The sequence below is a fragment of the Lolium perenne genome, chromosome 6 (assembly GCF_019359855.2).
Source record: "Lolium perenne isolate Kyuss_39 chromosome 6, Kyuss_2.0, whole genome shotgun sequence".
Lineage (NCBI taxonomy): Eukaryota > Viridiplantae > Streptophyta > Magnoliopsida > Poales > Poaceae > Lolium > Lolium perenne.
This window is the reverse complement of record NC_067249.2, coordinates 191,722,910-191,736,055: the sequence shown is the minus strand read 5'-3', so window position 1 is coordinate 191,736,055 and position 13,146 is coordinate 191,722,910. Positions and strand designations below refer to the sequence as shown.

Here is a 13,146-nt window from a genome sequence, read left to right as displayed (position 1 = left end):
TACTTCATGACCTTCAAGGTGATGAGGGGCGACGTCTTCAAGGTCACCATCTTCGAAGGTGGTCCAGAGGTGCCGAAAGCATGATCCAACCCTTTCCATGATCGACGACTAAAATATGTGTTTGTATTTGTCTCGTACTTTGTTTAATTTTGTGATGAATTATGTCTGCTATATCGTGTTTATGTCGTTGTGAACAATGTGTGATATGTCATGTTGAACAATGTCTCGTATGTGGTACCGAAGAATGTATGCTTGATGCTGACAAGGGGTGGTATTCTCACCATTTGGGGAAGAGGTTATCACATTCCTCGTTTCGCAGATAACCAAACATTACGTTTTTTCCGAGCGTAAAATAACCTACCAAACGATTTGCCTCTGATTTCTCCAACCAAACTGAAGCGAAATTGTTTGCATCCAAACATAGTACCAAAGCTGACTCAAGTCACGTTTCCACTCATATGGTAATTGTTGAGCCAAGTTGCATGCTATGGGCAGAAACGCAATGCGGGCAAGCAATCATGCCCTTGGTGTACTCATGGAGTCGTGGTACTTTTTTTCACAAGGGGATATATGAACAGCATGCCAATTTTATCTGGTATGTACACTTATGGTATTTTTTCCAAGTTAAGAAATATGGTTTTTCAACATAGATTTTGTTAAGTCTAGGTCCACGGGGTCACCTAAGAAAATACAGCTTGTTTCAATGGCAACTTTTTGGTAGAAAAGTGGAATTAGTTTTAGTTGCACTTTTTAGTTCTGGTTGAACTTTTCTTTGGGTGTTTGAGGTTTAACAAATTCTCAGTCGATTGAGACATAGTATAATCGTAAATAAAAAAATATCACTCACAATTATCCAATGTTCAAAATAAATACATAATCAGCAAGTATGTGTGATGTGAGTGAATGAACTGTTCACTCGGTTATTTTCTTCTATCCCGGTTAGGGATTTGAAGATGGCGTCAGCAGCTTGGCAGCTTGCACATAATCGTTGAGATGGTGGCCATCTCGTGACTTGCGGCATCGCTCCATATCTACCATTGTTTTCTTTTATATCTGATGGGTTCAGTTTGCGACTCTTTTAATAGGTTGCGATTGATTTTTCTTTGGATTGTAGTGAACTGGATATACTACACGGAGTTTGGTCGTTGGAGTGAAGCAAGACAACCAACGGAGTGGGATATGTCATCCTCCTCTCACACATCACTAGGCCAATTGTGCTAGTAGTCAAAGAGTTGTCGTCGTCTTGTGTTACACGTAAACAATGTGTGGATGACGTGCAAGACAAGCCAACCCCACCACTCTACCCTTGAGTAACTAGAGTGGTAGAGCCCCAATTTCATGGGGCTTAGAGCTTCTAGTGATACAAACATGGTAATAAGTTAGTAGGGCATTCACGGTTAATTGATTAACCGATTCGGTGAGATCAAGTGGAGTGTGCCCTTATGGGCTATCTTCTGTTTTCGCCCTAGAGTACACACCTTGAGACTTGTGGCTAACACATTAATGATGCCTAGTTAGTCCGCATTTGGTCCTTGTCGTAATTTGCATGTGTATGTCGGTGTGTGTACAAGCGCTTATGTGCCAAGTTTTACTTATCCTTCCTATTGCATCTTTATTGGTTCTGGTGGCGCTCCTCTTGGTCGTTTGGTGTAAATTTGAATATAACTCTGCTTTCTCCACACATGGTGTACATTGTCATGGCATTGAGTTATCCTCTTTCTTTTTGTTCATTTGATGCATCCTTGGCCCCACATGTTGCCACCGTTCTATAGTGATCAATGCCACGAAACTAGGATTTCGATAGAAGAAAACATGGACCCTTGTTTGTTGGTGTCCAATACAGGTTTGTTGGTAGGGCAACCCATAATGATCTTGTTTGGAACATATTGGCAAAGATTTTTTATTTAGCGGCCCGGCTCGGGTGTGAGCTTGAACAATTGCTATATACTATGACTAACTCGTCTTGAAAATTCTATAAACCTCTTGTGATCTTGTTATGAAATGGGTGTTCTATATCCGTACTCATATTGTCGATAATGTCCTAATTTCTTTATGGTTGGGGATTGGGAGGTCGTGTAATAGCGCAAGAGGAGAGCCCATAAGGGCAAAATTTGTTGAAGAGAATTGTGAGCGTCACATGAAAACATTTTCGTTAAGAATGGATGTACTCCTAGGATTGAATGATTTTCCTTTGGAGATTACGGAGTGAATCATGTTGATGTTGTTTCATGCATGTACATATTCCACAACATTTCTAACGCAATATATTCCATATTTATTTACATTTATAATCACACGGATTTCTTACAAAACTTCTCTGCAAGAAATTCAAGGATTTCGTTCACTTTCTCGCTGATCACCCGGAAAAGAAATCAAGCAACCGATGAACAAATCAATCGAGTAAGCTCAGGTTATCCTTGAGGTCGGTAGGGAAGCACGGGTACTGCCTCCAGAACACCTCGTTGATCCTCACCATTCTCACCGTTTTTTGCTTCGTCGACGGCGCACTCTCGACGTGCAGCAGCCCCAGCAGCTTCGACACGGCGCCGGTGAGCACCATATCCTCGAGGACCTTCTCCGACGGTGCCACCACGGACACGAGCCACAGCACCTTGACGGCGAGTTCCGTGGCCAGATCCGACACCCGCAGCATCGTCCTCGCCACGGCCGGCACCGACAGGTCGTGCTCGGCGAAGGCGAGGCGCCCCTCGGGGCACTTGCACAAGCGCTTGAGCAGCAGCAGTATCCGCTCGGCGACGTGGCGGTCGTCGGCGTCCACGACGAGGAGCTCGACGAGGACGTGCACCGCGCCGACCTCCACGGCCTTGGCCCGTCCGCTCGGCGACCTCTCCACGACGTCTAGGAGCACGTCGAGCGCGCGAGAGCTGAGGCGCGCGGAGACCTCATCGGCCAGGAGCTCTAGGAGGGACTTGAGCACGTCGTCAACGTCGATGCCGGCAGCCCACCGGTCACCGGCGCCGGCATTGGAGATCTTGGTGAGGATGTCCATGGCGTGCAGCCTCGCCTCCGCGCTGCCGCGCTGGAGCAACACCATGACGGGCCTCAGGCGCTCCGGCGCAAGAACGAGCCCCACCGACGCCTCGTCGGACAGTGGAAGCAAGGCGAGTACCGCGGCGGCCTCCTCGCACGCCGCGAACGAGGAGAAGTCGCCTCCCAGGCCGCTCTCCGCCAGCGTCTGCGCCATCACGCGGCCGACCGCCTCGACGCCGCCCGAGGCGACGAAGACGCTCTGCATGGCCACGTCGCCGGCCATGCAGCTCCTCATGTTCTTGAGCGCGGTAACCTTGAACGGCGTCTCCTCGAGGTCGGCCAGCGCCGACCGCAGCCGTTCCTCCTCCAGCATCCTCGACAGCGGCGTTTCCAGCCCATGGACCGGGCTCGACAGCGACGATGTGGACGGCGACGACGAAGACGACGAGGAGGAGGAGCCGCGGTCGAGCCAGGAGGAGATGACCCGCATGAGGGTGTGGTTTGGCGTGAGGTCGAGGTTGGCGAGGGGCTGCATTGTCGCCGGGCAGGTGGTCCGGCCGTAGGAGAAGAGCCACCGCTCGATGCTGCGACGGTCGTAGGTGACGCCGGTGGACACCGTGACGGGATCCTCCATGAGCTCCATGGAGATGGGGCACAGGAACAGGTGGGGAGGCTCCTCCATGTCCATAGATGGCGATGCACACCACCTTGTTGTATTAATTGCCCGTTCGAAGTAGTACAGCTGAGATGATGCGACGAAGGCTACAGATGCCTACATACATATACATAGGCCGGCAATTCCGCAAGTCAACAGTCAAAGGGGTCATAATTGTCAGTGATGCTGGCAATTGGTGCTTTATTTGGAAGATAGTCATACTGATTAAAACCTTATTTTACTGGATCTCGTACTGATTTCATATTATAACCTTTGATTTCATTCTATTTTCTGGCAGTCACTACCTCTGTCCATACTGGTTTTTGTTGCCGGCGGTTGAGTCCTCGGCACGACGATGCTTCCCAGCCTGTTTCCTATCCCGAATGTGGGACGCGCTAAAAAGATTTTCCGAAAGTAAACAAGTGGATACGGATATGAGACACCACTTGTTCTAGGTCAATGCCGAAAGTTTAACATTCAAAGTTAAGAAGAAGATACACACTCAGGTAAGAGCAAACAGTGCTCCTTACTCGAGTAAATATATAGAGGTATTTGGATTCCGTTAGAACAAAATCTATGATAGTGTTCAAGTAAACTAGCACATTGAGTGACTCGTAAAATAGCAGGTACGCTCCTAGTTGAAAAAACCGAACCAGATTGTCCGTTCGCTAGAAAAAACCAGAACATGTGTCTCTTCTAATCTTTTTTTTTTTTTGAGAGAGAGAGCCAAAGACGTGCCTTATCTTTATAGAAGGCAACGAACTCATATACAAGAGAGCAACACTAACTGTGAGCAATTAGGCTGCTAGACACCACACACACACACACACAAACTCCGACACACTCCACCTCCCACACAGCTAAAGCCTACTCTCTCCCTCTAGCTCTACTCCCTCGAGCATGGGCACTCTCCCAAGATGTTAACTCATCCTTAATACGGTTGATAAGTTGCAGAACCCCACACTGCTCACGGACATTGCCAAAGACGCGAGCATTCCGTTGCTTCCAAAGGGACCATGCCACCAGGATGACCAAGGTGTCGAATTTCCTTCTGTCCGAGGCGGTGACACGATCTCTAGCTGAAAGCCACCAAGGCTCCAAGTTGATGTCAAGTTGTGGTTCCTGTAGAGCTAACCCTACCTCGGCGAGGCAACCATGCCGGACTTGCCTCGGAAAGACACACTGGCAGAATATATGCTCCATATTGTGTTCGTCTTGCAACCAAGTGAAACAAGCACTACGCCGATCCTAAAGCTCGTGCATATACCTGCGGTCAGAGGTCCAAAGCTCATCGGGCTGGTTTCTATAACTATGCATACACCATCTTTAGCGTGTGTAATTAGCTTCTAGATTAAAAAAATAACACAATATGTTTACAGCATTAGGTTTGCTAGCTAGCTAGCCAGAAGTGCTACATCTTCCACTATAGGTAGGATATGGACATATTTTACTATTTTTTTTTATTGTTTTCTAAACTATATTTACAAATTTCATGAAGATCATATACAGTAAAATTAGCATGTAGATGTTTACGCACTATTGCTCTATAAATATTCCATTGTATCCTAAAAGTGCGGTGCGAGCTCATGGTTTGGCCAGTTTCGGCCTTAACGTTGACAGTCGGAATAGTGCCATGGATCTGTACTTCACGTTGCAACAAGTCTTATAAGTAAGCTACAATTAAAAACTGAAATGAGGTTAACAAATCACCTTACCCGGAAGACCTCAAAAAGGACAGAATAAAGCCACGGGGGTTTTATTAAATTTCACATACCACCTAGCCATGATCACACATCCCCACATGTTATTGTCCAGACGAAGACGTGGAAAAGGGGAGAATGAAAACAAGAGTGTTCATTGAGCATTAAGCCTACAATTCCGCAAAAAGAAAAAAATTAAGCCTACGATCATTGCACCAGCATTGCAAGCAAGACTTTCTTGATCCATAAATTTGACTGGTCATCATTTTTGCTTTATTTTTTCTTCTTCTACTCTTCTAGTACCACGATCAAGAATGCTAAATGTGGCTGATGATCACCGGAAATCATCTCCAAGAGTTGACCAAGCACATAAAGAAATCCATCTGGAGAATTATCACCGACCGCATGGGATTATAATACCCGTCCGTTACATGGGAGTAATCTGCTGTGAGATCGCAGAAGTCGTGATTCCTTCTGTCAATTTCGTTCTTTTTTACCTTATATATTCAGTTCCTTCCAGCTCCATCCATAGACAAGCGCATCTCAAAGATCTGATTTGTCCATCTCGATCTCGGGATCTCTCCAACGCAAGGCCTGTAGAAATCCACCTCTAGATTTCCAGTGCAGTGAAATGCCAAGTCATCTACTATCTCTTGTTCTGAGGCAGTTGAACATATTGTTCCAGCTGTTCATTTCAGAACGAATGGTTGAATGGAGCGTGGAAATCGCAATCGACATGAATGCAGTTCCAGGCTATGGATTTGTGATACTGAAAATTGTTTCCATCGCTCCTACCTCTGCCTCCGGCTGTCCGAGAGATGGAAGGGAGAAAATTCTGGTCTCTGGCCTGCTGTGTAGTAAGATCTTTTGTTTAAACTTATGTCACCGCTACATTCCTCTCAAGGTGATGGCTTGTCTTAAATAAAAGTCTTCCTGCTACAATCTTGTTATTCTTTTTTTAAACGGGGACAAAAGCTTTGTCCCAATCTATTGATTAAGAAGTTCAACATGCAAAATACATGACACACGGGCCTACACGATTATTACAAGAATCACTCTCGTGGCATCAAATAGCCCAACCTCTCCCATAATCTTATCGAAGACTACAAATGACGGTGCACTCTTGGTTCGGAAGACCCTAGCATTTCGCTCGTTCCACACCTCCCATGTCACGAGCAAGGTGATGGAAACCATAACATTGCGACTAGGCATGCGCCCACCCGCCATTATATTTCACCAATTGGAAATATCAAAGTTGGTCCATCCTTCATAACTTCGGGGAGGTCACGAACATCTGTACCAACTTCCAAAAAAAAGTTGGGTCATTCCTATCGGGTGCGGTAATATTATTCTTGACGACATCCTTACGGAGATTCCCGCCACCCGTAGGACCTTCTCGCTTAGATATCTTGGCCTTCCTCTCTCGGTTTGGTGTCTGAAAAGAGGAGACCTCGAACACCTTGAGGACAAATGTGCGAGCAAGCTCCCCACATGGAATGGGAAGCTAATCACTACAGCCGGCGGTACCGCCTTGATTAAATCGATGATCACCTCCCAAGCTATCTAATACCTCACGACGTTGGCCATCCCTCCGGGCACCCTCAAGTTCATCAACAAGATTGCTCGCTCTTTCCTTTGGTCCGCCAAAGAGACGACCACCGCGGGCAAGTGCAAAGTTAACCGGGAACAAGTTTGCCGTCCAAAGAAGCTTGGGGGCCTTGGTGTTCTACATTTGGGGAAGTTTGCAACGGCCCTCCGTTTGTGATGGCCTTGGCTACAATAGAAAGACCCCTCCAAGATTTGGGTGGGCTCTAGGAATCCTGAACCGAGTATGACATGGATATTTTCTATTCGGCCACCACTATAACTCTTGGGAATGGGAAGAGGACACACTTTTGACATGCCCCATGGCTGGAGGGGAGAAAGCCGATCAACATTGTCTGCTCATCTTCGCGGTGTCAAAGAGGAAGAATTCATCTTCGCGGTGTCAAAGAGGAAGAATTCATCTTCGCGGTGTCAAAGAGGAAGAATTGGAAGGTTTCACAAGCGCTTTGCGGGGAGGCTTGGGTGAGGAAAATTGCCTTGAATAACTCTTTCACCATTGAGCACTTCTCCCAGTTTGTTGATCTTTGGACACTTATTTCCAACACCCACCTTGACCCAGAGGTTGGTGATGATATTGTTTGGAGACTTACTCATATTGGCCATTACACGGCAAAATCGGCATATGAGCTGCAATTTTTGGGCTCAACTTCCTCTCCCATGAAAAAAGATAATTTGGAAAGCTTGGGTTCCTTCCAAAGTGATTTTTTTGCTTGGCTAGCCAACCAAGGTAGAATTTGGACGACCGATCGGTTGGCTAAGCGCAAATGGCCTAATTGCGGGTTCTATCATCTTTGCAAGCAATGTACAAGAACCATTGATCACCTATTTGTGCATTGCTGCTTCACTACTCGCCTTTGCGACTTGGTCAAAGATTGGATGGGGCTCAATGAGCTGCTCCAATCTTGTTATTGTGTTACTATGTCCGGCATTGCCGAGGAGCTTTGAAGTGTTTGTCCCCGTCATTTTTCATGGATAACGTATTGGCTCTTTTTGTCTTCCGTCGACACCCTTCCATGGACACAATCGGCGGGGCAATGCATCTTCTTGAGCAGTCGCTTATTTCTAGCATCTGTGAGCTTCATCACCAAAGGTCTAGCAAAACTTCTACTCCTCCATTCTCTTTTATAAGATATTTTAGCTTTCTTGTAGATTCACTCACTTTAGTTTGTATTTAAGGTATTTTTAGTGCGTAGGTTCACTCATTTTGATTTGTATCTAGTCCACTTTCAAATATCTGAAGTGTTATATTAGTGCATAGAGGGAGCAGTACCTATATCCGAGTAGTGTCCCTGTCGATATGCTTGGCGCAATTGCCAATCTCCATCCTGACGAACAATCAAGGCTTGATGAAGACAACATAAAGCACAAAATGAGGGGGCGAATGGCCATTTTCTTTTCTGATGAACAATTCCAGCATAGTACAGGCTCATCCCATACATGACCGAGAAAAATTGCATGTCACCAAAGGTCTTCCTTCCTCAAGGATGAAAAGAAGTAACCTTCAACAACACCACAGCGAGGTGGGAGAAAATCGTCACAGGTGAGTACTGCGACCAATCAACGCTGTGGATGGCGGGACATAGCAAAATTAAACTCTGCTTTGCTAGTGGATTTTCATCCCCCTTTTTCTGTCATTTCTCTGCAGTGTTAATCTGCCCCAGAGTTTGACTCATGCGCACATTCATGGGCTGTGTTTTGTGCTGGAGCTGAGATCTGGACCAGCAATGATCTCCGATTGGAGAATACAGCTTTCAGAAACGCATGGAGCACATCATCTGCCCGCCATGCAGTGGAGTCTCGATCTTTCTCTCTTGATGAGCACTTGGTCAGAGGCTCTGACCAGCTGAGGAGGTCACGCCATAAGTGCTGACGCTGACATTGTTTCAGCTGAACATCACACATACATTCCAGATGATTTCCAGATCCTACCTTCCAGAGAAACAACCATGACAGTGACATCGTCATGGTATTTTCTCCGATCGCCTTGAGGTATATCTAATAGCTCGTGGAAATCCATACCTGGAAAGCCAAAGTGTTAACATCTCAGTATTGCTGACATTCAAGACAACAACTCAAAACAGCTTCGATGTATGACTTGATGCATCAACACATAGCAATGGTCCAATGACTATCAATGTGAAATATCTTATGGTTTTTAAAAAATGATCAAATGATACAAAGTCCTTCATGCAAAAAATGCAAAGTTGGGTAACCTAACTAGGAATGTGGACACAATTTTGATTGCTGTCTACTAGTAAAGATAACTTCATAGTATATTCTTTTTTGAAATAACCTCAGGAAAACAATCAAAATGGAACTCTATCAGTTTGCACCCTAGGATAGTACAACTGGAGAGCTTGGTAACAAGGTTTCGCCTACACAATGAAGATGGAATGGGGAAGCTTATGAGTTTATCCTCCGTGGAAGTCTAAGAAAATAGTTCTATTTGGGAGAACCTTGAGTGTGGCGTTTTGGAGTCCAAGCTCAAGCGAACTCAGTGTTTCGATTTAAAAATGGGAAATGGTATTTAGAAGTTTCAAAAAATTCTGATATTTTTACAACTAAAATTCTGAATTATTTACACAGTTACTTACAGATGAATTCCACAAACCTGTAATTTTTTAAAATAATGCATTGTATTTTGGGCTACACAAAATCACAAAACTGTGGTTCTAAATAGGCCAAAAAAATCTAGACATTAGACTTCACATTTCTCTTTTTTGTCTAGGTCACAGATGAAAACATAATTCAACAGAAACTTGTACGCAGATACTAGACATCTATATGTACTTGCATATTTTTTCAAGAAAAGTTGAAATGTAACCAAAAGCTTTTGAAATTTTAAAAAACCATGCTCCATTTGGAGTTTACAGTGAAGAACAAGACCATTTGCATATGATCATGTCATATCTGTACATGCACAATACTGATTACAACTAGAAGTGGTGGTCACATGCAAACAAATCAAGAACTGGAACAAGAAAAGACATGGTACGAAAGAACAGACATCATAGCCAAAGCTTACCAGCTTTCTTTGCTGCACGCGAAAGAAGCTCCTCAATTAAACTCTGTGCTGGATCACCTTCAGGAAACCTATCCATGAAATTCTCAACATGGAGAACTACCTCCTCGTTGCTCAGGTACTGATATAACCCATCAGAAGAAAGAACCAGAAACTGGTCCTTTGCAGTGAGCTTGTGGTGGCAAAGAGAAGGTATGCATGATATGTATGGTGCATCACCTATGTACTCATTGCGGAACATCTCTAGCAGTCCATTGTTCAACTTTGCCTGCAGACCCAAAATTTCTAGGTAAGATTCATCTAGTTCTCTATTACACGAAACCAACTGAAGCATCTACAAGTAGTTTTGTACTATAATAAAAAAAATGAATGCAATAACTGTTGGCAACAAATTCGTACTCACGCTTAAGTTCATTACCCAGAAAAGAACAGCTAATAGCTGAAATTGAACAAACTTTGAACTACGAAATAAGGTTAAAGGTGTTAGTAACAGCCAAGAAAGCAGTATCGTCGTTACCTGTTTGAGATACCCAGCACCAAATGCTCGAGTAACTTTTAAACGGCCCTTCACTCTGTCATTTACAATACAATGATCATCATCAGGATGTTCAAGTTTGATTCTCTGCACTTCCTGCATATCAAAACAAAGAAATATGAATTTATAGGCATGGATAGTGCATGGGATAAAATGACCAAGACAATATTTAGACGGTAGATAGAATCTAACAGGACATGGCCAAATAATGGAACAAATGGGGACTGAGTCTGACAAACTGGAAACATGGAATCAAGGTCAACCAGAGTTGTATAAGGTGTACGCAACGAATGCATTAAACTTTAGCCTCTGCCTTTCATGTTTTGACTATTTGCGTCCAAATGATTTCCATATATTTAGATGTAAGAAGTATGGACACATAGCTGGAAAATAAACATAATCTGATGGTCTGATTACTTTGGGTTCAAATACGCCAGCAAAATGCCGACAGAGAATGACAGTAAGTTGTGGCAAACCAGAGCACAACAGCACATAATCAACAGTAGTAGATACAGTAGGTCAATTGGATATACAGGATGATGAGCATAAGCTACGAGCACATTTATTGCAGGTACTATGTCAGCAGAGGTGGTTGTGCAGAAAACAGATGGTTGAACACAAACGGTAGTAGTACCTCTTGGATGCTGGTGCTATGATCAACAGACAGCTGCAGCGCGTCGAGCCTCGCCTCGATCTCCAAGCCCACCCCGATGTCATCCATCCGCATTCCACAGGCATGGTCATCATCCGCGCGCTGCGCCACAATGGCGCGGCTGTCCCCAAGGTTCATGACATAGACATCGTCGTCCCTGACCAAGGCCACGAGCAGGCACGCGCCGGTGACGGCCAGCTCCGGGTGCGAGGCCATGGACTGGTCGGTCATGTCGAGGTAGGCGGCCTCGGCCGCGGCGAGCGCCCGGGTGAGCGCGGCCAGCACGGCCCCGTGGTCCCTGACCGCGGGCGCGGGCGCCAGCTTCCTGGTCACCGCCCAGTCCCTGCCGATCTCGTCGTCGCCGACGGCGGCCGCGTGCGCCCACATGTTGAAGCGCCGCTCCTTGAGCTTGGCGAGGGACAGCGCGAATCGGCCGGAGCCGGAGAAGTCGAGCTCGCTGTCGTCGTCGGCGGCGTCGTCCTCGGCGAGGAACTGCCAGAGGCGTCGGCTGTGGTGGTCGCGCGCGGCGTCGTGGTAGAAGATGCCGCGGAGCTCGCGCAGGAGGAAGCGGTAGAGGCTGGCGACGAGGAAGTCGGGCGCCTCGGGCCCGTTGAAGCCGTCGTAGATGCCGACGAAGAGCCAGCGCTGGTCCTCGGAGACGACGACGTGCACGCGGTCCTCCCCCGCGCGGCCGTGCGCCCACTGCACGCCGTCGTCGGGGTCGTCGGGGTTGGGGCGGAGGGGAGGGGCGGTGGTGAGGGTGCGGTGGTGGTGCTTCTCGGAGGTGGTGCGGCGGAGGCTGCCGCCGAAGAGGGAGGGTTTGCGGAAGCGGCGGGAGGAGGAGGAGGTGCGCTTGGTGGTGGAGGGTTTGTGGGGGAGCGGGCCGGAGTGGGGGACGGTGGCGGCGTCGAGCGGGCCGGAGAGCTGCGCGCCGCGGTCGATGGGGCCGGAGAGGAAGAGCGGGCCCGAGGAGAGGTTGGAGAGCTGTAGTGGGGCTGAGGAGAAGGAGGAGGAGGTGTGGAAGGCGGAGGAGTAGTTGGGTGGCGGCGGCATGGGGCCGCCGGCTGCGTCGGAGAGGTAGAGCGGGACGGGCACGGAGGAGTTGGCGGAGAGCGCGGCGCCGGAGATGCCGTGGCGGAAGGAGGAGGAGGAGTAGGCGGCGGCGGCGGGGTTGGCGGCGGAGTTGGCGTAGCAGAAGGAGTGGCCGAGCGCGTCGTCGAGGCAGGGCTCGGCGTCGACGGACGCCGGCGGGGGCCGCGAGCACGCGCACGCGGTGAGCAGGCGTGACGCGCCGCTGCCCATGGCATCCGACGCGCGCGGTCAGACGCTGCGGGGAGCAGTGAGCGCTGGTCTAGGCTGTAGGAGCAGGCGCTGGTCAGTAGCAGTAGCACTTGGCAGTAGCTGCCGATACGGGATCTCGCGGAGGCGGGATCTCGGCGGGGCGGCGATGTGGGATCTAGCGGAGGTGGGGGATCCGGCGGCGGAGGGGAGGCGAGATTGGGGGTGGCCGGAGGGGTGGGGGATTGGGGAGAGGAGAGCGTTGAGAAGAGGGAGGGAGAGGGAGTTTTCTATGTTCACTCTTGTCAGTGATGTGCACACTAGCTAGCTAGGTGTAGGTGGGGGGAATGGGATTAGCGTTGTTGGAGTGGGAAATTAGACATGGCGATGCGGCAAATTTGGCAGCAACCGCGCGGGGGGCGACCACGAGACCCGTTCAGCGCAAGCTAGCTCCGGCCACGAGACAAGAGTCCACGGCGGGGCAGACGGGGATGGCGAGGCCGGGGAAGGATTCAAATCAAATAATATTGCGGGGTGGCGGAGGGGTGCCGGTATGGGAGTGAAGTGAGTGGGCTGGTTTTGTCCGCACTCTCTCTCGCCCGCCGGGAGTAGCGGCGGAGCGAGTGAAGGTGAGGTGGCTGGCGTGTGGAGTGGAGTGGAGTGGGACGGGAGTCAACGTTGCGCCCTGGGAATCGCCACCGAGAGTTG

At 48.2% G+C, this 13,146-nt stretch overlaps 2 protein-coding genes across 2 annotated transcripts; both read right to left on the bottom strand.

Annotated features, from left to right (window-relative positions):
• Window positions 1-2,265: 2,265 nt before the first annotated feature.
• LOC127306614 (E3 ubiquitin-protein ligase PUB23) lies at window positions 2,266-3,827 on the bottom strand. The gene has a single exon (XM_051337278.2). The coding sequence runs from the start codon at window positions 3,677-3,679 to the stop codon at window positions 2,393-2,395; it is 1,287 nt and encodes a 428-aa protein (XP_051193238.1). The 5' UTR covers window positions 3,680-3,827; the 3' UTR covers window positions 2,266-2,392.
• Window positions 3,828-8,321: 4,494 nt separating this feature from the next.
• LOC127306615 (probable protein phosphatase 2C 26) lies at window positions 8,322-12,926 on the bottom strand. The gene is made up of 4 exons (XM_051337279.2): window positions 11,143-12,926; window positions 10,491-10,604; window positions 9,977-10,241; window positions 8,322-8,970 (listed from the first exon to the last, which is right to left on the bottom strand). The coding sequence occupies exons 1-4, from the start codon at window positions 12,460-12,462 to the stop codon at window positions 8,846-8,848; spliced, it is 1,824 nt and encodes a 607-aa protein (XP_051193239.1). The 5' UTR covers window positions 12,463-12,926; the 3' UTR covers window positions 8,322-8,845.
• Between the last annotated feature and the right edge of the window lie 220 nt (window positions 12,927-13,146).